This window comes from Cetorhinus maximus, chromosome 10 (genome assembly GCF_964194155.1).
Source record: "Cetorhinus maximus chromosome 10, sCetMax3.hap1.1, whole genome shotgun sequence".
In the NCBI taxonomy this organism is placed as follows: Eukaryota; Metazoa; Chordata; class Chondrichthyes; order Lamniformes; family Cetorhinidae; genus Cetorhinus; species Cetorhinus maximus.
Window position 1 is genome coordinate 71,384,159 of NC_135888.1, and position 26,600 is coordinate 71,410,758.

The 26,600-nt window shown below is 43.5% G+C and overlaps 1 protein-coding gene across 1 annotated transcript; it reads left to right on the plus strand.

Annotated features, from left to right (window-relative positions):
• Positions 1–729: 729 nt before the first annotated feature.
• Positions 730–26,255, plus strand: c1qtnf2 (C1q and TNF related 2). Its single transcript, XM_078550603.1, has 3 exons — positions 730–998; positions 16,980–17,228; positions 25,350–26,255. The coding sequence occupies exons 2-3, from the start codon at positions 16,985–16,987 to the stop codon at positions 25,979–25,981; spliced, it is 876 nt and encodes a 291-aa protein (XP_078406729.1). The 5' UTR covers positions 730–998; positions 16,980–16,984; the 3' UTR covers positions 25,982–26,255.
• Positions 26,256–26,600: the final 345 nt, after the last annotated feature.

Genomic DNA, 26,600 nt, shown 5'->3' on the forward strand with positions numbered 1-26,600 from the left:
ACACTGAAAAGCTGTAGGCCCAGTCAAAACTACAACAAACTTTATACAAAATGTAATGCTCATCTGTTGCAAACAAAAATTATACACTATATTAACAGAATACCTGGTTTAAACGATTTATGTTTCGAGATTAGCTTCCCCAAAGGAGGCTGTGTTTCTTGCCAATGGAAATGCTTCAGCACACCACACTCCATCTGTAAAGTTAATGCTGCCAATTTAATTTTCCACTAATCTCAGTTCGTTTCAGTTCACATTCTACTTTTTACCATTCGTAAAGATAACCGCTGTTTGAATTAGAGAAAATTTCTATATTCATGTTTGCTACAAAATACATCTAACCCTAATATAAACTTTTGATTACTTTTGAAAACAGTGCCAAACGCGCTTAGATTATTATTGGGGGAAAATATGTTGACCTTGTTTTTCAGAATTAGAGACAACTATAGTAATTAATGGAGGTGGAATTGCTTCCATCTCTAATGCTTCTCATTTTTGCGCCGTTGATTAAAGACAGAGTAAAAAAATCTGAAGAAAATCCAAAAATAAAGTTTACATGTTGGTGCCGGAGACAGCTGTCAAAGCAACTTCATACAGAAGATGAAAACCAGCAGTTTCCGACCACTGTCAACATGTGCAGTCCGACTCTTAATGCAGTCAAAATTTCCAACTACAGTACATGTGACACGCTGGAGGTTTTCCAGCTCATTGCGTTATGGGAAAAGAATGCACGAGAAGGAGGAAGAGAGAAAGAGGGAAAAGACCAAAAGCTGTTCTGAGTTGGACAGGGGTCCAGGGAGAAGAAACATGAAATGTCTCTGAAGTTGCTCTGTCGGTGAACTGTTTTCGAAGCACTAACCCGAGAGGGAAACATTGAAACAATGGAAAGGAACAGCTTATTTTCCTGACGAATTGTCTTAAACAGCCTGTGGTACACAAAAGCTGAGAGTTGCTTATTTTAAACATCACTGCAGCTGAACTGGCTGCACAGCTACATTCTGGTAAGCTCTGTTTATATGTTTTCATTTTAACTCTTCGTATGCGTCCAGCTATGTGCCCAGTGCCCGGGAAAATGTAGTGGCAGAACGTCTGCGCTCACCACTTTACAACAAATCATTAGAGAGAAAGTTATTATCTATGGAGAGGCCTGGCATTTCAGGTGACCCGCCTTTATTTCTTTTTGTCAGTTTTGTAATCCTTAATCTTCAAGATTGAAAATTACATAAAGTATTTAAATTATTAACCAAGCAATGCTTTGGCTTATTAGTTTAGCCTCCAGCCTATTTTGAATTCGCATTAAGTTGACAGCAGAGAAAAGAACATTGCAACGCTGGACATGTTTTCAGTGTTTTTCTCGCAGCCTGTCCTACCTGAAACAATGTCAGAAACCGAGACTACAATCTCAAAGGCCCCGGACCATTTTATAAAACCAATCCCAGACTGTTCATTCAGATTCATTTCTATACTATCTCTGTAAGCTAATAGCAGGAGTGCTGTAGTTGTTTTTGACACTGCGCAGTTTGACACACCGCTCACGTGTGAAGCACAGAGAAGGCAATTTTGATACACAGTGAAGGCCATGATGAAGGGATTCCCTCTGACGGAGAATGGGAATTGGCGGATAATTGAAATTGTTCTCAAATGTCGATGTCACACATATGGTCCAGTAACATTGTAGGCATGTGCATGAAGCAACAAAGGAAACATTATGATGTTGTCATATAGAGAAGCTGAGATACAAAGAACAAGCTGAGCTGTATATTCAGACTCGGTGTGTCTGTTAAATGTCCGTTGGAGTGCGGAAAATGAAGCTTCCATCGGATGTACAATATTCCGCAATGAGCCTGGTTTTCTCTGGTCTGCCGTACTCTTGCCAAGTCGCACTAGTTCTGGTTATATCACAAGGTGGGGGTGGGAGGGGGCTGAGGAAGCAGAGCACTTTAATGTATTTTTAAAGAAGTTCATTTGTTTTTTTCCATTGTGCAGATGCCACCTTGGAAGAAATTTCAGTTACGTTATGATACAAAATGTCGCTGCTTTGGAATGTCACTTGGGCATGAGTTTGTTTCCCAGGGGTGTTGCTTGGTTCTCATGCGCAGTTGTATTTGATTAATGCCATTCATTCCAGGGTATTGTGGGAGAGCACTGTCTAAGGATAAACACAAAAGTACATTCTTATATATTGGAAAGGAAGCCTTCTTTTTTCATGTTAATGACAATGATAAGTCAGTCAGTGCCTATTTTGAATCACTGATGTCACACATTCATGGTCTATACATTCTCACTGGTAATGTTACCTCATATTAAATCCTGCAGAAACTGTGAACTGTGTTACAGGATGCTGCAGCTTATTCAGGGCTCCAGATGTCATTGCAGCCAGTGAGACTAAAACTCAAGTGAATTTTCAAAAGTGAACACCAAGATGTGGCTCAGCCTTGAAACTCTCAGCTGAATTGCTTTTATTCACTGTAAAACATATGAATATAATTACCGGGTTTTAATGTGTGATTAGGTCATATGGCAGTGAGGAACCTGCAGGAGTAGCTGAGCACAGAGCAGGAAGGAACCAGCTGGAGTCCAAGTTGGAGGAGGTCTTTGTGTAACAGCTGGGAGCAGATTACTGGTTCTTGCTGCATTGTATCTGAGGTGAAAGTGCATCAGGTCCATGGGCAGAAATTCTTGCTTTTGACTGCTCTCCTGATGCTGGTTGATCTCTGAGATTGATTGCCATTGGGATAGAGCAAGGATTGTGGGGCCCACCAGTGGTTGTTGTCCTGCCTCACGTACAAGCCGTCAGTATGCTACACATTGGTTAGTCATATTTCTTTTCTTTATTCTTTCGTGGGATGTGGGCGTCACTGGCAAGGCCAGCACTTGATGCCCATCCCTAATTGCCCTTGAACTGAGTGGCTTGCTAGACCATTTCAGAGGGCAGTTATATTGAAGTGCATAAGTGATCTTAGGCTTCCACTCCCGATTATACAACACCCATCTGGCTATGTCATTATTGCTACCCTGGTGATTATAATGTTCCTGACCTTACAAAATAGGGCATCAGCTCACTTACTGTGAGCAATGCACCAAAAGATGCCAAATTCCAAATAGCACATTTCCAAAAGAAACTTGGGGAAGCAATGCAACTCAGAGCTCTGTTCCTGTGTTTGGAAAGCAGGTGGCCAATGGTTGAAAACCATCTTAGGAGAGGGCAGCACATTACCATCCCATTGATGTCCAAGCTCTGACCGTTGTCATGTACTGATGGATTTCTAAATGGATGAGCAGCTTTGAAACAAGGGCGCATTGCTTTATTATACAAATTAGGGCCCTATGCCAGTTATGGGACCTTGTTTCAAAACTCAAGCACAAAGGGGTGGAGTTATTGCCTTACAATCTTTTTAAAAATTTATTCACAGGATGTGGGCTTCACTGGCTTGGCCAGCATTTATTGCCCATCCCCAGTTGCCCTTGAGAAGATGGTGGTGAGCTGCCTTCTTGAACCGCTGCAGTCTGTGTGGTGTAGGTACACCCACAGTGCTGTTAGTAAGGGAGTTCCTGGATTTTGATCCAGCCAGAGTGAAGGAACAGTGATATATTTCCAAGTCAGGATGGTGAGTGACTTGGAGGGGAACTTTCAGGTGGTGGTGTTCCCATCTATCTGCTGCCCTTGTCCTTCTAGGTGGTAGTGGTCGTGGGTTTTGAAGGTGCTGACTAAGGAGCCTTGGTGAATTTCTGCAATGCATCTTGTAGATGGTACACCCTGCTGCCACAGTGCATCAGTGTTGGAGAGAGTGAATGTTTGTGGATGGTGTGCCAATCAAGCGGGCTGCTTTGTCCTGGACGGTGTGCAGCTTCTTGAGTGTTGTGGGAGCTGCACTCATCCAGGCAAGTGGGAAATATTCCATCAGACTCCTGACTTATGCCTTGTAGATGGTGGACAGGCTTTGGTGAGTCAGGAGGTGAGTTATTCATTGCAGGATTCCTAGCCTCCTACTCTGTCTTGTAGCCACAGTATTTATTTGGCTAGTCCAGTTCACTTTCTGGTCAATGGTAACCCCCAGGATGTTGATAATGGGGCTTCAGTGATGGCATTGCCATTGAACCTCAAGGGGCAATGGTTAGATTCTCTCTTGTTGGAGATCATTGCCTGGCACTTGTGTAGTGCAAATGTTACTTGCCACTTGTCAGCCCAAGCCTGGATATTGTCCAAGTCTTGCCGCATTTGGGCATGGCCTGCTTCAGTATCTGAGGAGTCGCGAATGGTGCTGAAGATTGTACAAACACCAGCGAACATCCCCATTTCTGACCTTATGATGGAAGAAAGGTTATTGATGAAGCAGCTGAAGTTGGTTGGGCCGAGGACACTACCTTGAGGATGTCCTGCAATGATGTCCTGGAGGTGAAATGACTGACCTCTAACAACCACAACCATCTTCCTTTGTGCTAGGTATGACTCCAACCAGTGGAGAGTTTTCCCTCTGATTCCCATTGACTCCAGTTTTGCTAGGGCTTCTTGATACCACACTTGGTCAAATGTGGCCTTGATGTCAAGGGCAGTCACTCTCACTTCACCAATGTCCACCCAGTTGTACCAGGTCTTTAGTGGCTTCAACAGTGGCTCTTAAATGGATCGCTGGAGGCTACTCAAGTAACGGCCACAAAACTTTTTAAAAGCTGTCAATCCAAAAGGTGCCTTACCTCCCCCCAGGACCTACCTGAGAACTGGTTTGAAGCAGAGTCAGATGGAAATCCTGCATGGTTTGACAGGTGAGCTGGAGCAGGATGGCCATTTGACGTCCGCAGATCCCTGCATCATTTTGAATGAAGGATGAGGCCAGATTTGGCTCAGGCCTCAGGCTGGCATGGACCAGTGAGCAAAGCAATGGCTTTACCAATTTTCTGCATGCAAGGGTCACAATTCTTCCCCTTAAAATCTGCAATCCATTCTTGGGACTTGGGTAATGTTCAGGCTTTCCTTTTGAAGATTCTGCAAGATATCAGTTTCACCCTGATTTGTTTTGCCTCATAAGCCATGTCCCAACTGCTTACATGTTTTGCATGTGGATATTTGGCATCTGTTATTTAATGTTAGAACTGCAGATAATTAAAAATGATTTCCCCCAGATGAGTGTGTGTTCACAAGTTAATAAGGAATTTCCTTAAAAATTGTTGCCTTTGCCAAATTTCTTGTGGGTTGTCAGTAGTATTTTGGAACTATTGCAATCCAATGTACTGTAAATCATTATCATCCATGCACACTGTTATAGCAGCCCTGTTATTTTATTTCATCTCCACCCCACTTCCTTCCCCTGCTTTCTTGATGATGAATGGTTCATGTTGTGGGTTAGTTCTATGGGTGCTGAGTTTAGTAACAATTAACCAAAGCCGTCATACTTTATGTGAGCCTAGACAGGGAGTATTATCTGATTGTTGGACCATATCCAAAGTTCACAGCCAAAACCAATTCTCTCTCTACCTGGTGTCTACACGTGCACACTTTACAGTAAGCAAGTGATTAGTAGAAGATCCCTAGTTCCTTTTGTTATCCCTGGAGGTACTGAGCCTAACTGTAGCGCATCAAATAATTGTGGCTGCGATCAACCAATTCAGTACAGACTGTTGAAGCTATCAAGGAAAGGGCTAATTGGTTAAATGGTGCTGATCCTACAGGACGCAGTTGCTTTTAAGCTTGCCTTAAAGACAAGATGTGTTACACAGAGGATGCTTTATGTGTTTTTTTCTGTTTATGCATGAGCCCTGGTTTGACATTTGATGTGTTATATCAGGGAACACCTCTGGACTGCCGGTTGTTTGAAGTGATGGTGATGCTGAATGCTGTGACGAGGTTTGTTGCTCTGAGGGCTATAACAAGTAGAAAAAGCATACACTATATTATTTGCATAGTTAAGCATTTTGATGCTGCACAGACAGTATGTGGTAGAAACCAGTCAATGCTTAACACCTGCTGAAACATATTTTCACACAGAATTAATGAGACTAAAACAACACAGACCTGGAGCTATTTCCCTCTTCTTTGTGTGGCACTAGCACCATGTACAGCTTCCCAGGCAATGACCCCCCCATGGTAGTGTCTTTGAAAGGAAATGTCATATGTCCTATGTTCTTATGAAAGATTGATTTGGCCTGCTGGGTCTTCCCAACAGCCTGTGCTTTGTGTTTCCTCTACAGCTTTTTCTGGGTGGTGGGGGGTGGGGATGGGGAGGGGGGTGGGGGGTGGGGGGTGGGGATGTGGAGGGGGGTGGGGGGTGGGGATGGGGAGGGGGGTGGGGGATGGGGAGGGGGGTGAGGGGGAGGGGCAGGAGGGGGGTGGGGAGGAGGGGTGGGGATGGGGTGGGGGTTGGGGGGAGGGGGAGTGGGGGTGGGGTGATTGGGGAGGGGGAGTTGGTGGTGGGGGGGGCCTGGAAAATTCCGACCTTGGTGTCGCATTGGATCAATTCAGATTAAATGCTCCAGCAAACATTCTGGAGCTTGCATTTCGATTGAAACTATTGGCTAATGACATATTTGTCAACATTCTAGCTTGGCTTAGTTGACTCAGCGCTCTCACCTCTGAGTCACAGGATTGCGGCTCCATTTTGAACTTGAACACATTCAAGCACTGGAACTGGTGAAAAGAGGAACCATGAGGTTGGTCTCAAGTATCAGGGTCCCAATTAAAAAGAAAGACTGGAGTGACTTGGGCTTTTCAGCCTATAAAGGACATATCTGAGGGGATAATATAGGGATAGGCCAAATGTGACTTTAAATTGCTTTAAGAGTAGGAAAATTCTCCCCATGTCCTGGTCAATATTTATCCCTTAAACAGCATCATTAAAACAAATTAGCTGGCCATTTATCTCACAGCTGTAGGAACTTGCTGTTTTCAAATTCCCTGCAATGTTCTCCTACATTATACCAGTGACTACATTTCAAAAATACTTTTTTGGTTATAAAGGACTTTGGGCATCCTGAGGTATTGAGAGGTGCTATATAAATGCTGATGTTAGCCAGGATATCGAGGGAACATCATTCAGGTATCAGTAAAATCTCCACTTTTTCTTTCACCAAAACTGAATTTTAGGCAAAAATACAGAAATGCAGAAATTTTGAACAGCTTTTAATTTTCTTTGTGTTTCTCTGATGGACAGCAGTGTATAAGGGGGCTCAAACTGAGTTGGGAGGTAATCACTCGGATATCCAAAAGTGTGATTGCAGTTCCATGTTGTTGAAATTCATTATTTTTTGGCCAATATTTAGGGGCAAATTTAATCAAAAATCAAAGTGACTTAGTACTACATGGAGGATTTTAGCTGCTGAAAGCTGATCTAAAACTGCACTGCATACCGCTTCTTCTTGTAGTCTTACTATTTTGCAACATATCTCCATCAATTAAGTCTCTGGCATTCAAGAAATTCCGCAATGGAACATGAACAGACTTAGATGGAAGGATTTACTGCCCAAGGAAGAATGACCGTGCTTTCTCTAAAAGGAATACGTGAGATGACTCAAATTGAGTATGAAAAACTCTATAGAGATCTCCACATTTCTGTGACTGGTCTAGAACTAAACACTGTTTCAAGGAGTCTGACTATTCACCCCATGGCAGTGAAAGTTAAACACACTTGATTTTTTTCACCACAGGGTTGTTCCAAGTGCCTGCTGATTTTTATTCACATTGCTGTAAGCACAGTCACAATGTAGCAAGGAGGTATTTGAAGCCTTCATAGTGCATTCTTTGTGTTTCATCCTTTTCTGGAAAAAGAACAGCAAATTCTCCAGGCGAAGCAACTTTTATTCTGGTGCTTAACTTCCAAAAGTAAGCAGTGTACATATCTGAAAACACACTAACAACAATTTCCTCTCAAAGTACATCAGCTTTAAGGGATTCAATTTGTAGAGTTAATCTATGATGTGCTAAAGATTGCAGTGATTATTAGTACAATATTTCTGAATGTAAACAAGATTCACTCATTCTTCATGTTTATTTATTTGAGCAAAATAGTCAGTTAGAAAGGTGACAGTTGTGTGACCAAAGATATCATTTGTAGCCCTGAATTAAGGACCCTGCTGCAAAAGTTACAGAATTAAGACAAACAAAACTACAGCCATGTACATAAAATGCCAGTTTAGTTGTGGAACTTAATATTGGTCATGGTGGCTGAAAAAGATGCTGAATGAATTTTGTTTCTCCTCAAAAATTGTTTAAAATGAGTTTCTTTGTTGTTCTCCACTTGCACGATTCAGCCCATCCAAGACACAATACTCAGAATTCTCATTGGCTTTCAGAAGCACATGCAGCTTTTCTTTTTCCTTTATCTTTATTTCCAACTTTCCGCTTCTCCCACCTCTCCTGAAAGTATTGATTTCTTTCCTGCGGTACAGTTCACTGTCTGGCACCCTCTTCGCCCAAGTGACCATTAATTATGTGTGAGCTTTGAGTTTAAATCACAGGAGCAGAAATCTTGGGCAATTTTTCTCAAAAACTGAGGAGTGTGCAACTAATTATGTTGTCCTTACTTATGTTCCAGCTGAGATCAGAACAACTGGGGATGTAACTTTCCCCGGGTCAGGATTTTCCCATCGGCGAGCGGGGAGGCGGGACCCGCTCGCCGACACGTAAAATGACACACGGTGACGTAGGGCGGAACTCCCGTCACCCCGCCCTGTTTAAATTTTCAGGTTGGTGGGGGCTCAACAGAATCAGCTGTGCGCTCGCCGACCTGTCATTGGCCAATTGAGGCCATTGACAAAGTCGTTAAACAAATTAATGGATCTGCCCGTCCAACCTTAAGGTTGGCGGGCAGGCCAGGAGCCCTGGCGGGCATTAGAAAAAGCATGAAACCTCATCCACGGGCGGGATGAGGTTTCATGTAGGTTTTTTAAAATTTAATTAAACGGAATTTGTGAGTGATGGACATGTCCCAACTCATATGACAGTGTCACATGAGGGGACATGTCATGGAATTTTTTTTTCTATTTTTAAGATTTTTTACTGTAGAGCTGGTCTCCCTGAGGCAGCGCCTAGCCTCAGGGAGATGAGTGCACTCTTTCACGCGCATACACGAAAGAGCGCACTCTCGAGTTTAGGGATTCCGTCCCCGCTCGCACAGGGAGCGCACAGCGCTTCCGTGCGGACATCATGCTGAACGGGCCTTAATTGGCCCGCCCACATAAAATGGCGGCGCGCCACTTATCAGGGGTGCTGATCGGAGGCCCGCCTTTGCGTGCCTGCTCTTCAACTTCCCCCCCCCAACGGGTGGAAAATTCTCCCCCTGGTCTATAGCTCAGAAACAGTCTCTTGAGCTACTGGGCAAACCTCAACAATTTTTCCAAGTTTTATTCCGCCTTGCTTCTTTTATTCCAATTTTTTTGTTAAGAACTGCCTTCTTGCAGATCAATTAGTAAAAACCTATTTACAGAAGAGATTCGGCAATGCTCAAAGTAGAAATCCAACTGGTCTGGTTGGGATGCATCCTAAATTGCGAAAGGAAGTGAAGGGGATAGTAATAGATTTCAGGAGCACCGGTGAAATGGACAGACACATAACAGGTGAAATTCAATGCAGAAAAGTGTGAAGCGATTCATTTTGGAAGGAAGAATGAGGTGGGGCTACATAAACTAAATAGCACAACTTTGACAGGGGTGTAGGAAGAAAAAGACCTGGGGCTGTATGTACACAAGTCTTTGAAGGCAGCAGGATAAAGTGAGAAGACTGTTAAATAAGGTATACAAGATCCTATGCTTTATAAATAGAGGCATATTGCATACCAGAAAGGGACTAGCCAGAGTATTGCATTCAGTTCTGGGCACCTCACTTTAGGAAGGATGTCAAGACATTGGAGTGGGTGCAGAAAAGACGTTACCAGGAATGAGGGCTCCAGTTGTGTGAAGAGACCAAAGGAGCTGGGACTGTTCCCCTTAGAACAGAGATTATAGGGAGATTTAATAGAGGAGTTCAAAATCATGAAGGATTTTGATACATTAAATCACTGGCAGAAGGGTTGGTAAACAAATGATACAGATTTAAGGCAATTGGCAAAAAAGCAAGAGGCGAGATGAAGAGTTTTGTTTTATGCAGCATATTATTATGATCTGGAAAGGATAGTGCAAGCAGATTCAAAGAAAACAAAAAAAAAAACACTTGCATTTATATTGAGCCTTTCATCACCTCAAGATGTCCCAAAGCACCTTACAGCCAATGAAGTGTGGTCAATGTTGTAGTTTAGGAAACGCAGCAGTCAGTTTGAGCACAGGAAGCTCCCACAAACAGCAATGTGATAATGATCGGATAATCTATTCTCTGTGATGTTGATTTAGGGATAAATATTGGCCAGGATATTGGAGATAACTTCCGTGTTCTTCAAAATAGCACCATGAGATCTTTTACATATACCACAAAGGGCAGACAGGGCCTCGGTTTCATGTCTCATTTGAGAAAAACGGCACATCCTTCAGTACCGCACTGGAGTGTCAGCCTAGATTCTCATGCTCAAGTCTCTGGACCTGAACCCACCCACTGACCCATAGCTAACATTAAGGCCAGGATTTTGCTGCCATGAGGTAAGTCCCAACATCAGGGGATGTGGGTGGTCTTTGGGCCCCCGGTGAAGAATTCACCAAGGCCCCTTCGACAGCACTTTCCAAACCCACGGCCACTACCATCTAGAAGGACAAGGGCAGCAGATAGATGGGAACACCACCACCTGGAGGTTCCCCTCCAAGTCACTCACCGTCCTGACTTGGAAGTATATTGCCGTTCCTTCACTGTCGCTGGGTCAAAATCCTAGAACTCCCTTCCTAACAGCATTGTGGGTGTACCTAAACCACAGGGACTGCAGCGGTTCAAGGCAGCAGCTCACCACCATCTTCTCAAGGGCAACCAGGGATGGGCAATAAATGCTGGCTCAGCCAGTGAAGCCCACATCCCATGAGTGAATAATAAAAGAAAATCTTCCTGGTGGCAGCCAATTAAGAGGTCACCTTTGGGATCATTGTCCAGTTAAAGACAGCGAACTGCCCCTCCGAGCTGCTGGCCCAACCAGAGCTGGAATATACCTTAAATGTAAGATATATCCTAGTCAAAATAATACACTGTACCCAGCATAAAAGTTAATGCTGTTACTTTTACATGGAGTAAATGTATCATTCGAATGGAAGATATTTGTAACCTGCTGCACTAAAGAAAAAGTATTCGCTTCTTCATTAGCAAAGGTAGCAATTCTCGACTTAAAAAAAGAAATTGGAGTGAAAGAGCGCTTGCAGCCTTAGCAGCACCACTGATATTGAGGTGCCCTTGCAAGCAAGTTGAATGATTTATTTCTATATTGGGGCCAGGCAGACAGACCCCAGTAACTGGAGGGGTAACCCTTCCAGCGGGCATGCTGAGGCCACAGAAGTGGCCATTGCCACTGTCATAGAGTCAGAGTCATAGAAGTCTACAGCACAGAAAAAGGCCCTTCGGCCCATCGAGTCTGCGCTGGTCAAACAAGTATCTAACTAATCTAATCCTGTTTTCCAGCACTAGGCCCATAGCCTTGTGTGCCATGGCATCGCAAGTGCACATCCAAATACTTCTTAAATGTTATGAGGGTTTCTGCCTCTACCACCCTTTCAGGCAGTGAGTTCCAGATTCCCACCACCCTCCTGGTGAAAAAATTCTTCCTCACATCCCCTCTAAACCTCCTGCCCCCTACCTTAAATCTATGCCCCCTGGTTATTGATCCCTCCACCAAGGGGAAAAGTTCCTTCCTGTTTACCCTAATATGTCCCTCATAATTTTATACACATCAATCATGTCCCCCCCTCAATCTCCTCTGCTCCAGGGAAAATAACCCCAGTCTATCCAATCTCTCCTCATAACTAAGAGGGGGGCCCCCTCTTTGGGCATGGAGCCTCCAGAAAATGCCATCTCCGGGAAGCCACTGGGCGGTTGCCTCCATGCAGCAGACGGTCTCCCCACACAGTGGCTTGGAAAATGGCCACCAATTGGCCTTTAAATTATATAAAATGTCCACCTTCCTCCAGTCAGCCGAGTCGCTGCCGTTCCCACCTCTGGGAATATCTCATGGCAGCATCGGGCTTCCCTCCCAATGTCTTTTGCTGCCAGTTTCCCACCCCTCCCCTCTCCCTGCCCATCTCTAATGGACTGGCAAAATCCTAGCCTGTAGTAGTAATGGTAACTTTCAAAAGGGAATTGGAGGAATGCGTGAAGGGGAGAACATTGTAGGAAAGAGCAGGGGAGTGAGACTAATTGCAAAGTTCTTTTAAGCAGCTGACACAGGCATGAAGGGCTGAATGGGCTCCTCCTGTGCTGTAAGATTCTATAATTTGATGAAATAGATTTGAGGCATTGACAGAAATTTGGAATCATGCTGTGCGTAGTTCGGCTGCTGTTTTTCCCTGAATTACAACAGTGACTACACTTCAAAAGTTCTTCATTGGGTATAAAGCACTTTAGGATATCTTGCACTATATAAATATTAGCGTTCTTTTCTTGCTAATAATTCAAGCTGAATGTCCTCCCAATGTGCCATCCAATTTCCAGTCAAAATAATGCTATACCCAGCATAAAAGTTAATGCTGTTACTTTTACATGAAGCAAATGTGAGGTATATATCATTCGTTGGAAGATATTTATAACCTGCTGCACTAAAGAATAAGTACTCATTCCTTCATTAGCAAAGGTAGCAATTCTCTACTTAAATAAAGAAATCGGAGTGAAAGAACACTTGCTGTTGTAGATGTCTTTTGGGCACAATGTTGGTCCCAGGAGACTTGAAGATATAAAAATAATGTGTTTCTAAACTTTAATTCAAGGTAAAATGCTTGATTATAGTTCTGCTGCCTAACTTTTATGGTGGGAAAAATACTGGAGCTTGTTATAAAAGAAGCAATTCGAAAGCAGCGACTGAGACCAAAGGCAATAAATCCAAACCAGCACAGGTCTATATGGAGAAGACCATCCAAACTTATGGTATTTTTCTGAGGATGTAGCCTGGCTGGTTGATGGAGGTCAAGAGTTGAATTATATGTCTTTACTTGAGAAAAGTATTTGATAGGGGCCCCTTACAGTTAATGAGAAAGCTCATGAGGGTGCCATCAATTGCTCAGCGGATTTATGGACCATATGCTACCTTGCTTGTAAATGATAAAATCGTGTATCACTTTTCTTTTATTCACTCGTGGAATGTGAGCGTTGCTGGCAAGGCCAGCATTTATTCCCCTTGAGAAGGTGGTGGCATGGACAGGGTGGATAGGGAGCAGCTGTTCCCCTTAGTTGAAGGGTGAGTCATGAGGGGACACAAGTTCAAGGTGAGGGGCAGGAGGTTTAGGGGGGGGTGTGAGGAAAAACTTTTTTACCCAGAGGGTGGTGACGGTCTGGAATGTGCTGCCTGGGAGGTTGGTGGAGGCGGGTTGCCTCACGTCCTTTAAAAAGTACCTGGATGAGCACTTGGCATGTCATAACATTCAAGGCTATGGGCCAAGTGCTGGTAAATGGGATTAGGCAGGTATTTCTCACATGTTGGTGCAGACTTGATGGGCCGAAGGGCCTCTTCTGCACAGTGTGATCCTGTGATTCTGTGGTGGTGAGCTGCCTTCTTGAACCGCTGCAGTCCATGTGCTGTAGGTACACCCACAGTGCTGTTAGGGACGGAGTTCCAGGATTTTGACCCAGCAACAGTCAAGGAACATCGATATAGTTCCAATTCAGGATAGTGTGTGGCTTGGAGGGGAACTTGCAGGTGATGGTGTTTCCATGTATCTGCTGCCCTTGTCCTTCATAGGTGGTAGGGGTTGTGGGTTTGGAAGGTGCTGTCAGTGGAGCCATGGTGAATTGCTTCAATGTATCTTGTAGCTCATGGATGGGAGTGCCAATCAACTGGGCTGCTTTGTCCTGGATGGTGTCAAGCTTTTTGAATATTGTTGGAGCCACAATATGAAGACAGGACTTCATCTCCAAAAGGACTTTGCGGTAGTCACTCCTGCCAATACTGTCATGCACAGATGCAACTGCAATAGGTAGGTTTGTGAAGGTGAAGCCAAGTAAGTTTTTCCTTCTTGTTGGTTTCCTCACCACCTGCTAGCCCAGTCTGGCAGATATATATTTTGAGACTTGGCCAGCTTGTTCAGTAGTCGTGCTATCAAGTCACTCTTGGTGATGGACATTGAAATACCCCCACCCATTGTACATTCCATACCCTTGCTATCCTCAGGGCTTCTTTCAAATGGTGCTCAACATGGAGGAGCACTGATTCATCAGCTAAGGGAGAGCAGTAGATGGTAGCAGAGGGTTTCCTGGCACATGTTTGTGTTGATACCATGAAACCTCATGGGGTCTATAGTCAATCTTGAGGACTCCAAGGGCCACTTCCTCTTTACTGTATACCACTGTGCTGCCATCTCTGATGTGTCTGGCCTTCCCAGGAACGATGATGGAGGAGTCTGGGAAATTGGTTGTGAGATCTGTGGGACAGCTCTAATTTTGGCATAAGCTTCTAGATGTTGCTGAGGAGCACTTTGTAGGGTCAACTGGATGGAGATGTGCCTCTGTCATTTCTAGTGCCTAGTGTAAAGAACATCTTTTTATTTCTGTTGGATTGTGGATTAAAATTTTGGCTGCAGTTTGAAGGGTATGTCTATTGGAACAGTGTGAGGGATATATACAATGTTGCTGTCCTGGAACAGAGTGTCCCATGAAAGACAGGATGGTGCCGAGGAGGAGTTTGGTCTAGTGGGGAACTGCTGGCAACAACTTTTTAATTGGTTCCTGACCAGGTAACCAGGGGTTGTGTGAGAGCAGTGCAGCAGAATAACCCCTAGTCTGAAAAGGAAAATACCTAAAACTTCTTGCTCCTATGTGTATAAGATTCCAATAATTCTACAATAATAGCTAGCTGGCTTTTTCTCCTCATGTCTCTATAACCTGCTCTCTCTCTGAAAACCACTGTCAAGAGGTAAAGGGGAAAATCACTGTTAGAGACATTGAAAGACAAGTGCTCAACCAATGAACTAAAGACTGAAACTGCTGGAAGACCACCTCGTCATCAACAAAGAACTGAAAGGAATTTTGAAGACATCGATCAAAATGAACCCATCGAATCCTGTACCCCGGAATTGGTGCTATTGAGCTGTTCTATCCCACCCTTAAAATCCATGTTTTTGTGTGTCTTCTGTGTCTTGTATGTTTGTGTATAGGGATTTAAGAAGGGGTAGATTTTAGGTTATAGAGTTGAAAGTTAGCAGTTCATATTTCTTTCTTTTGCCACTGGTTAAAGACAATTTGTTCAATAAACAGATATTTACTTATTAAATTTACAAACCTGGTGCTCATATCCTGTTAACCCAAATTAAACAATTAGGTGGGTTGATCAAACTTTTTCACATTTGTCGCGGCTCGGGGAGCAACGGAGCTTGATATTGCAGCACACTATCTCCAGTGAGTTGTGACTCTAGGTCAATGCCAGGTATTCCATTCAGTTTTATTCTTATCTGATACAAATGAGTAGCTTGCTAGGCTATTTTGTGCAGTTAAGAGAAACCACATGGTGGATCTGGAGATTCATGTAGGCCAAACTGGGTAAAGATGGAAGATTTCCTCTCCTAAATGCATCAGATGGGTTTTTATGACAAACTGGTAGCTTCATGATCATTACTATTGAGACTAGCATTTTATTCCAAATTTATTAATTAATTGAATTTAAATTCCCCAGCTGCCATGGTAGGATTTAGACTCATTTCTCAAGTCTCCGGCCTTGGGATTACTAGTCTAGTAATATTACCACTATGCCACTTTCGCCCTTAATTTTCAGAGACTGTGGCCTCGTTGTATCACAATTTAAAGCAGTATGCCTCCTAAATAATGCCATAGCGTATGTAGAGAGGTTCTTCTTGCTGAGTGCTCTATCTTACATTTGGCATATTAGAAATCAGGAAATCTAAAAAGATGGAGTAGGAATGGAAGGAAAATCAGGCCTTGTGACCCTATGATTTCCTGACTACTGTTTACCGTGAGTGCTGCTCTTCAGATTAGCAGAGACTGATTGCAATATCACACCTATGGTTCTTTGAATTCCCTGCATCATTTGTCATCTTGCCTGTATATCCATTCTTCACATGTACCCCTGAACAGTGAATGGCAATGGGCTATTCCACTGAGGGCAGCTTTGGTCAAGCTCACATCTGCCCTCACTCACTATCCCCACAGGTGCATTTTGAAGCCAAAGCCACTGACTGGCCCCAGCTCAGCAGTGGAAGTGCTTTCTGACTGCCCATAGTACCAGCGTGGCTGAGACCAGCCGTCTTTGCAAAGATCAGGATTTAACCTTGGATTTTCCTCATCTACGACTTGCTACAAACATAATCCACTTTAATTGACAATCTGGAATCTACCGCACAGTGCAATAAGCAGTCCCTGCATTCCCTGTAAGCTATGTGAGTGCTTGGCTGTGTTGCAATCTTGAATGTTCTATCCTGTGCAATAAACAGCTTAAACAAAGAAGAATTGAAGGGAACACTGCTGTGGAGGAAAGGATGTTAGAATTGTTGCTAATATTCCTGACGTACGGAGGGAAATTTTCTCACATTTCCAACACCTGATGATTATCATGAGTCCTACTGAAAGTACATTGATGTGGGTGCTCAGTGGGGACAAGGTTGGGATCAGCTTAGGTGGCCATGTGATCAAATGATCCTTAAACATTCATTGCTAACCCATGTTGAATTGTCAATCGTGTAAGGCATTGCAGGACTATGGGTGCCTATGGAACAGTTCCCCAACATGAGTTGCAAGCTTAAGAATGGAGAAACAAAAGGAGAATTGGATATGTTTTTATAGGTTTCACACAAACTACCAACTAAGAATAATCTGCAGCATACTTTTGAACTAAGAGATTGTCTCAGGCTAAGTAAATGCATTTGCATACATTGTTCAATGAAAAGCTGTATAAAGCCTTTAAACAATAACTTGTGTTAACTTTCCTTCCTAGATTTGATGATGCTTTGGCTTGTTCTCTTTTTGTGCTTTACATCCCATGCTGCCAATCAACTTGTGAAAAGCCAAAAGTCACCCATTACAATCGATCCTTCTCAGCTTATCTGCAGTGCCTCTGGCCCTCCAGGGGCTAGTGGGCCTCCAGGTTATCCTGGCCAACCAGGGGCATTTGGAAGAATGGGGTTTCCTGGAAAAGATGGGGAAGATGGGAAAGATGGTCCCAAAGGACAAAAAGGAGAAGAAGGTAAAATAATTGCATTGCTCCTTTTAGTATCTGTTGTCAGGAATCATGGTGTCAAAAACAGTGTGACCTCACATTTACGGTTATGTAGGCCCTGTGAGCACTTCCACATTAAACACAAAGGTGTAGATTTTGACTTTGTTCAACAGTGTAAAACGGATGACAGAGAGTCAGAAGTCCATTTTATATCTTTCTCCAGTGGCTGCTAGCTCGTTATCACCTTTTTTTAATCACACCAAGTCAAGGGACAGAATGTTGCTGTCGGCAGCGGCGGGTGGGGGGCCTGACACGCCGATGTGTAAAATGACACACGATGATGTCGGACGTGCGTCCTGAAGCCATCGCGTGTCATTTCAAAATTTTGTTTGGTGGGCACGTGCCAGAGTCAGCTGCACACCCGCCGAGCTGTCAACGACCTATTAAGGCCATTAAAAAAGTAATTAAACTTGTTAGGACGCTGCCCATCCAACCTTAAGGTTGTTGGGCAGGCAAAGAGCCCAAGCGGCCTTCACGTTTTTCAGGAAACCTCATCCATGGGTGGGATGAGGTTCCCTGAAGGTTTTATATAATAATTAAATAAATTTTACAAATTTCACAAACATGTCCCAGCTCATGTGACACTGTCACATGAGGGGACATGTTTAAATAAACTTTTACTTTATTTATTAAACACGTTTTTAATCCATTCAATCTCCCTGAGGCAACTCTGTTCCTCAGAGAGATTGAAGCGCTGTTTCGTGTGCATGCCTGAAAGAGCGCAGGCCCCAACACTCCCTCTTCCCCACGCCTGCACAGGGAGCGCTGAGCGCTACCGGCCGGGCGTAACGCCCGTGTAAAATGGTGGCGTGCAGCCAATCGTGGCTGGCGATCAGCTCCGCCCCCGTCCAGCCCGCCTGCCATAGGAAAATTTCTCCCCAAGATTTACCCTAAAGAGAACATTATGCAAGGTTTATAGGTGCTTTAAAATAACAGTTTCAAATTAAAAAGAGCACTGCAAATGACATTTATAGTGGATTTTGTTGGGTCTTCATGCATTTTTATAAACTTTTCTATTTTTAGAGTTACGATGGGACCCCATGTGTGATGTCTCTGGTTATCTGTTAAAATAATACTTTGATAGGTGCATGGATAACAGATTAAGAAATCCACAACACAATCAGATTGTAAGAAAAATGTAAACAGCTAACAGCTTTTTAATCCATGTGTTTAACCATGGAATATTGAGTAGGGAAGAATTTAAATAGCCAAGCACCTGTACACGTGTACATCCTTTGCTATATTTATTTACACATCTTGTGAAATATGTACAATATGTACATTTCTTCTGTGAAATAATTATGAAGGGGTATTGCATATTAGGAACATTTTTTAAAAAATTCTTAACCTCAAAAAATTACAATTTTAAGATCATTGAAGTTAAATAGATTAAAGTCTCAAATTTATGGCATTAATGAACATTATTATTTATTTTCTAAAATGACTTTGGCCTGGATTTTTCCCGCATCGGGCGGGCTCGGTGGGAGCGGGCGGGGGTGGGCGCAGAGCTGCCCGCCGCCCGTGATCGGCTCTGCACTGCCATTTTACCCGGGTGGGCCAATTAAGGCCCACCCAGCATAATATGCGAACTGTAGCGCATTACCTGTGCGGGCGGGGGGAGGAGGCAGAGCTGGGGCTGGCGCTCTTGTGCGCATGAGTGCGAAAGAGCGTTTCAATCTCCCTGAGTCATGGAGCTGCCTCAGGGAGATTGAAGCACTATTGAAAAAAATAAATACATGCAATAAAAATTTAATGAAAGATGCCCCCTCATGTGACTGTGTCACATGAGATGGGACATGTTTTTATTTCTCATAAAAAGCTTTTATTCAATTTATAAAAGCTTTAGGAAACCTCATCCTCCTTAGGTTGGACGGGCAGTGTAAGGTTGAAATTAATTAGTTCCTTAATGGCCTTGACAGGCCTTTTAATTATCGGCGGGTGCACAGCCCACTCCAGCGTGCGCCCACCAAACGAAACATCGCGAGACAGCGCAATGACGTTGGGACACACGCCCGACGTCATCGCGGGTCAATTTACGTGCCAACATGTCAAGCCCGCCCCCGCACGCCGACTATAAAATCCTGGCCTTTATGTACATTATGTTAATGGTTGATTTCACGTGTCCATAAATTCTGCGCTCTTTTGAAAAAGCATACTTTGACTTAAACCAAGACAAGATAACTTTTAGATTTAGCAAAATGTTGTAATGATAAAATTACGCTTGTAATGATGCTTGGCATCCTTAAACTTGCCCTTAAATTTTCTTATTTTGTTCTCATCTAGGATACAGTTACTGGATTTTTACCATTGATTTATGTGCTTTTCTTCCATGGACATTTTTTTTAACAGAACTTAATATTGAAAATTGGGTGTGAGGTTACTCCACCCGATGAAACAGTTAACATCTTACTGTGCTGAAGCTGGGAAGTTGTAAATTACAAAGTAAAAATGTAATTTAAAAACCCTTACAATTTTGAATTCTGAAGCATGAACCTATTTCACAACATATATTCCTTTGAATTAACAACAGGTCATGATTTCCTTTCATGGAATGTGTTCTTATTTTCATTCCAAGTCTCTAAGTCAAAAATCTAGGAGGTTAAACCTGAATTTAATGTCACAAACATCACTGGTCACATTCCTAAGTTTCTTCATGGGTTAAACTCATTCTCAGTATTTGATCAGGAACTTTAACTGATCCCATCTTTATCTATGAAATATGAATGATATATTGTACAGAAATTGTGGTAAAATTCAAATTAAATTCATTCAGCGCCATTCTACACACACGATTAGCGACCTTTACCAGTCAAAGAGAGTTTCTCAGAGTACAGATCGGTGAGAAGCAAATGCAGTTTACAGCTCCAGTCAGCAGATCATTAATTAGAAAGATAAAAAAACCTTCCCCGATGACCAAGTTGGTAAATGTTTCCCCTCAATGCCTTAGTGAGCAATAGATTAGGAAGGTTGCTGGTTCAATCCATGCTAAGTACTGAGCTATCTAGTCTTTGTTGGGGTGAGAATTGGAGTGCTACAGTGAACCTCAGTGGCCCCGTCTAGTGAAAAGAAATATAATGTGGAGGTCATGCTCCTAATTAGTTATTCTGTCATCCCTGCCAGAAAATGCACAAGTGTGAACATCAGGTGAGGACAGGATTAAGTTTAGCTTGTCTGCCCTCTGCAGCATGCCAATATTCACTGTTAACATGAGAAACGGCCAATTGGGCCAGGTAACCTAGTCTGATACCATAGCATTGCAAACCAGCAAGAGTCAAGAACCTTCAAGATAGGAAGAGAGGAAGAGAAAAGACCCCGCAGCGAACCCAAAGCTCTGCATTAACGTGCACCAGACCACTCAGGTTCACCAAATTATAGATTCAATACAAAGATAGGTAGGAAAGCAAGTCGTGAGGAGGATATAAAAACTCTGAAAATGAATATAGACAGATTAAATGAGTGGGCAAAAATTTGGCAAATGCAGTATAATGTGGGAAAAGGTGAGGTCGTTCACTTTGGCAGAAAGAATGGAAAATCAGAATATTATTTAAATAGAGAGAGACTGCAGAATGCTGTTGGACTGAGGGACCTGGGTGTCCTTGTATATGAATCACAAAAGATCAGCCTGCAGGTACGGCAAGTAATTGGGAAGGCAAATGCAGTGTTAGCTTTATTGCAAGAGGGTGGAGTATAAAAGTAGGGAAGTCTTGCTACAGCTGTACAGGGACATTGGTGAGACCACACTGTTATGACACAGCCAATGGTAAATGCTGAGCTGCTCAAATCCCAGAGGGAAACTTAAAACAACTGTCACAACTAATTTTCTATTTGTATAAATTTCAAGATGCTTGTCTTGAATTCAGTAGTAAGAAGACCACCAAGTGTTATAGGTTTTTATAACACTAGATTAAACATTTATTAATAAGAGCAATGATTTTAAATACATACATAAATCTACAGATTACTACTATAATAACTTCTAAATCCTCTATTCAATCGAACTCCCAGTTACACTTTTGTTAAAGCAACGGTAAGACACATAGGGCAGGATTTTCTCATTGGTGTGTGGGGGTAGGCCCCGCATGCCGAAGCGTAAAATTACACGTGGTGACGTTGGGTCACCGCGCGTCATTCCAATCTCCCGTTCGGCAGGCGCCGCCAGAGGTGGCAGCGCGTCCACTGAACTGTCAAAGGCCTGTTAAGGCCATTAGTGAACCAATTGAACTAATTGACAGGGATGCCTGTCCAATCTTAAGGTTGGCGGGCAGGCGAAGAGCTCAAGCGGCCTTCACGTTTTTCATGAAACGTCATCCACGGACGGGATGAGGTTTCATGAAGGTTTTATTGAATGAATAAATATTTTTTACACATTTCATAAACCTGTCCCAGCTCTGAGGGGATATATCTAAATAATTTCAATCTTTCTTCATTTTAAAGTTTCATATTGAACTTAATCTCCCTGAGGCAGCTCCGTGCCTCAGGGAGATTTCTGCGCTCTTTCACATGCATGCGCAAAAAAGCTCAGGCTCTGACTCTTCCCCCCCCAACTCATACAGGTAATGCTGGGCGGGCCTTAATTGGCTCGCCTATGTAAGATAGCGGCACGCAGCCAATCCGCACCCACCCACCCTCGACCAGCTGCGCCCAACAGGCAGAAGATTCTGCCCATAGATTTTAAAAGACCCAGGCAAAGAAACATGATACCCTGAACAAGTAGAATTCCAAGCGAGTTTTCTTAACTTCAGTCCTTTGAGGGCCGCAGCTTGAGGCATAGATGCTGAAGGCTTTTCATACACTTGTAAGATCTCAAAAATGCCTTCCCCTTACAAATAGCCTTCTCTTCTTTATACATATCTTCCTCTTTGAATGCAAATACCTATTGTTTCACTTTGTCTTTGGACTTTATCTCCCTGATAATAAAACCCTCTTGTAGCACTAAGTGTACCAGTAATCTTTGGGAAAAATAAATGCACTGGGCAGAATTTTGCCCTCGTTCGGAGGCGTAGCGGGCGGGCCTGGGAGAGGTCGCAAAGCCGACCACCGCCCACGATCGGGCCCCGGTATCAATTTCATGCTGGCTGGCCAATTAATGGCCAACCAGTGTGAAATGCGCCCTGCAGCGCTTAGCGCTGCCGGGGTGGGGGCAGGAGGAGATTGAGCGCAGAAGTGTGTATGTGCTCTGGGAAGCACACAGTAAAAGCTCCCAGAGACACAGAGTTGCCTCAGGGAGCTGAAGATTTTTAACAATAAAAATGAAGATATTAAAAATAATGAAAACATGTCCCCTCGTGTGACCCTGTGTCAGATGTTAAATATGAGTGTTAAAAGTTTTTAATTTGTTAAATCACTGATCGAAACCTCATCCCGCCCGTCCTCTTCACGATGATGTTGGGCAAGCATCCTGACATCTCGCAGTCTCGCGATATTTTGTTTGCCATCATGCATCGTTTTATGCTCGGGCACTTTGGGCCCGCCCCCGCATGCTGCCTGTAAAGCCCTGGCCATAAAGGATTTTGAGGGAGCTTGACAGGTTAGGTGCAGAGAGAATGTTTCCCCTCATGGGGGAATCTGCAATTAGGGGGCACAGTTTAAAAATAAGGGGTCACCCATTTAAGATGGAGATGAGGAGGAATTTCCTCTCAGAGAGTCGTTAGTGTTTGGAATTCTCTCCCCAGCAAGCAGTGGAGGCTGGGTCATTGAATATATTCAAGGCTAAGTTAGATTTTTGATCTACGAGAGAGTCAAGGATGATGGGGGAAGGCAGGAAAGTGAAGTTAAGGCCTTCATCAGATCATGATCTTATTGACTGCCTACCACAGGCTCAAGGGGCCAAATGGTCTACTCTTGCTCCTATTTCTTATGGGCCAAAAATTTCCCCCCGTCGGGGGTGGTTGTGTGTGGGCGGGCGGGGGCGGGCGCGAACCCGATTGGGGACGGGCTGCCATTTTATGTGAGCGGACCAATTAAGGCCCGCCCAGCATGATGCTCGCCCGGAAGCGCTGAGTGCTCCCTGTGTGTGCCGGGGGGATTCCCTGATCGGTTCCCTGCGCACTTTTGTGCATGCGCGCGAAAGAGCACAGTGATCTCCCCGAGGCACAGAGGTGCCTCAGGGAGATTTGTTTCTGTGCTAAAGTTTAAATGAAGGCTTTTAAAACTTTTAAAACATGTCCCCTCATGTGACACTCTCACATGAGCTGGGACATGTCAAAGAATAAATGTATAAATTTTTATTAGATTTTAAAACACTTCATGAAATCTCATCCCGCCTGTGGATGAGGTCTCATGAAAAATGTGAAGGCTGCCTGGGCTCCTCGCCTACCTGCCAACCTTAAGGTCAGATAGGCAGCTCATTAAATTGAATTAATTAGGTTTTAAATGGCCTTAATAGGCCTTTGACATCACTGCGCTTCATTTTACGCATTAGCGAGCGGGGGCCCCGATCTTATATTCAAAATTGCAAATGCACTGGCTTCTTAACAAGCTCATTAAACAGCTTACAGTGCTGTGGTTCTCCATTCCCTCCCCACACTTCATTTGAAAATTCAAATCTGTCCCTGAGGCATCATGATCCTGGCATGACCTGCAAGATGCTGGTTTTTAAATCCCGCCCGCACCAGGTTGCGGCCCCTTGGCCATTTGAAAATCTAACTGTTTACTCGGTTTCGCCCTTTCCACAGACGCTGCCTGATCTGCTGAGTATTTCTTGTGTTTTCTATTTCAATCGCTGTCATTTTGTTGTGTCTTTTTGCCTGCCCCTACCTCCTGCCAATCTCAGCCCTTCATAAGAGCATATCATGGCCTCTGCACTTCAGAATTTCATAATTTAATTGCAGTGCTTTGAAAACCAACTCCAGAGAAAAGATTAATTGATGTTGGTCTGCTATATATCGAGAAACTGTAGCCACATAGCTCCAGTGTTTGTACCATTCAAGCACAAGGCTTGAATTCTATCCATCATGGTTCTATCAGCAGAATTTTTAGCTCGTCAGGTGGGCGCGTGCCCGACCCAAATGAGCGTAAAATGACACACGATGACGTCGGGCGAGCATCCCGACATCGTCGCACACTCATGCAATATTTCAGTCGGTGAGCGCGTGTGGGAGTTGGCAGCACACCTGCTGACAATTATAAGGCCTATTAAGGCTATTAACAATGTAATTAAATTAAATTTTTTGCTGACCCTCCAACCTTACGGTTGGCGGGCAGGCAAAGAGGCCAAGTGACCTTTGCATTTTTTGCAAAACCTCATCCACAGGCAGGATGAGGTTTCAATCTGTCCTTAAAAAAATAAAAACATTTTCACACTAATTTCTAACATATCTGCGTTCACGTGACAGAGTCAAACGAGGGGACATGTTTCTTGACACCTTAAAAATCTTCATTTTTATTCTTTTATACCTTCACCTCCCTGAGGCAGTTCTGTGTCTCTGGGAGCTTTTTTTGCACGCACTAGCGCGCATGCTCGAACTTGCGTCCTGGCCCCACCCCCCAACACAGGCAGCGCTGAGCGCTGCCACGTGCGTTTCATGCTGGGCGTGTCTTAATTGACTCGCCAGCGTGAAATTGCAGTCTGGCCCCAATCGCAGGCGGTGATCGGCTCCCCAAATGCTCCCGCCTGCCCCCGCCCAACCAGGGCAAAATTCTGCCCTATGTTTATGAACAAATGCTAAATTCTTAAACAATCATTGTAAAGGGACAGAAAAAGAAACTGACAGCTTAACAATAAATTCTAGACTCCTTACTGTCAGCCCTAGGTAGCGGCACATATCAAGGATGTTTAAAAGGCTTGTTCAGAACTGCTGTGGAAGAAAAGGGAAGGGAACGGAACAGGTTATTTGAACTTTGAGCTAACCAAAGTGCCCTGCTTGAACCTTGTGGTAGGAACAAAATAAAGACTTCACATTCATAAACCACTTTTCATACCTCAGGGTGTCCCAAACCACTTCACAGCTACCACAGCCCTTTTGAAAAGTAGTCATATTTTACAGTGTTTTCATAATCTCGTGATCTCATGTTTCAACACAGCATCTGTATGATCATGAGTATAAGATTATAAATTTTACAGAGAAATGAAACAAAGTTCTCTTTCAGGTGACAGAGGAAAACCAGGAATAATCGGAAAACCTGGTGTTAAGGGAATACGAGGAGCTATTGGCAAAGCAGGCCCGCAAGGACCAAGGGGCATTAGAGGGGATCGAGGTAATTCAGGAATTAATGGACCGAAAGGCTCTAATGGAATCAATGGTGAGCCTGGTTTGCCTGGAATCTGCAAATGTGGCACGAATACAGCAAGATCTGCCTTCTCTGTGGCCATCACCTACAGCTACCCCAAGGAACGTATGCCCATCAAATTTGACAAAGTCCTTTTAAATGAAGGAGGACACTATAATGTTTCCAGTGGTAAATTTACATGTGGGATACCTGGTATTTACTACTTCTCTTATGATATTACCCTGGCAAATAAGCACCTTGCTATTGGGTTGGTGCACAATGGGCAATATCGTATTAAGACTTTTGATGCTAACACTGGGAACTATGATGTAGCCTCTGGTTCAACTATTATGTACCTGAAACGTGAAGATGAGGTTTGGCTGCAGATATTCTATTCTGAACAGAATGGCCTGTTTTATGATCCACACAGAGCAGATAGTTTGTTCACTGGCTTTATGATTTACGTTGATCAGGACTTTCTAAATGAACTTGAAGAAGAGCAAATTCTCTAGAAAACAAAAGCCTTGTACCTTGTGATTCTAAGACTTACATTTTCAAAGATGCTGCAATATAAGCTGTTCAACCACTTAGTAAAATCCAGACTGGGATTTTTAAGTCAGTGGTATTAATGCATAAACTAACAAGATAATACCTCCATTAAAATAGCAAAGAGAAGAATGTCACAGGGAACCAGTAAGTTTTAAAAAAATCTATTCTGCAGGTGTGAGTGACACCAACAGGACTATATTTATTGCCCAAATAAAAATACCTGGAAAAACTCAGCAGGTCTGGCAGCATCTGCGGAGAGGAGCACAGTTAACATTTCGAGTCCGTATGACTCTTCAACAGAACTAAGTAAAAATAGGAGATGAAATATAAGCTGGTTTAAGAGGGGGTGGGACAAGTAGAGCTGGATAGAGGGCCAGTGATAGGTGGAGATAGCCAAAAGATGTCATAGACAGAGGAACAAAGAGGTGTTGAAGGTGGTGATGTTATCTAAGGAATGTGCTTATTAAGGGTAGAAAGCAGGACAAGCAAGGTACAGATAGCCCTAGTGGGGGATTACAAGTATTGTAATACCATTGTAATGGATTACAAGCCTACTGACTCCCACAGCTACCTCGACTACAG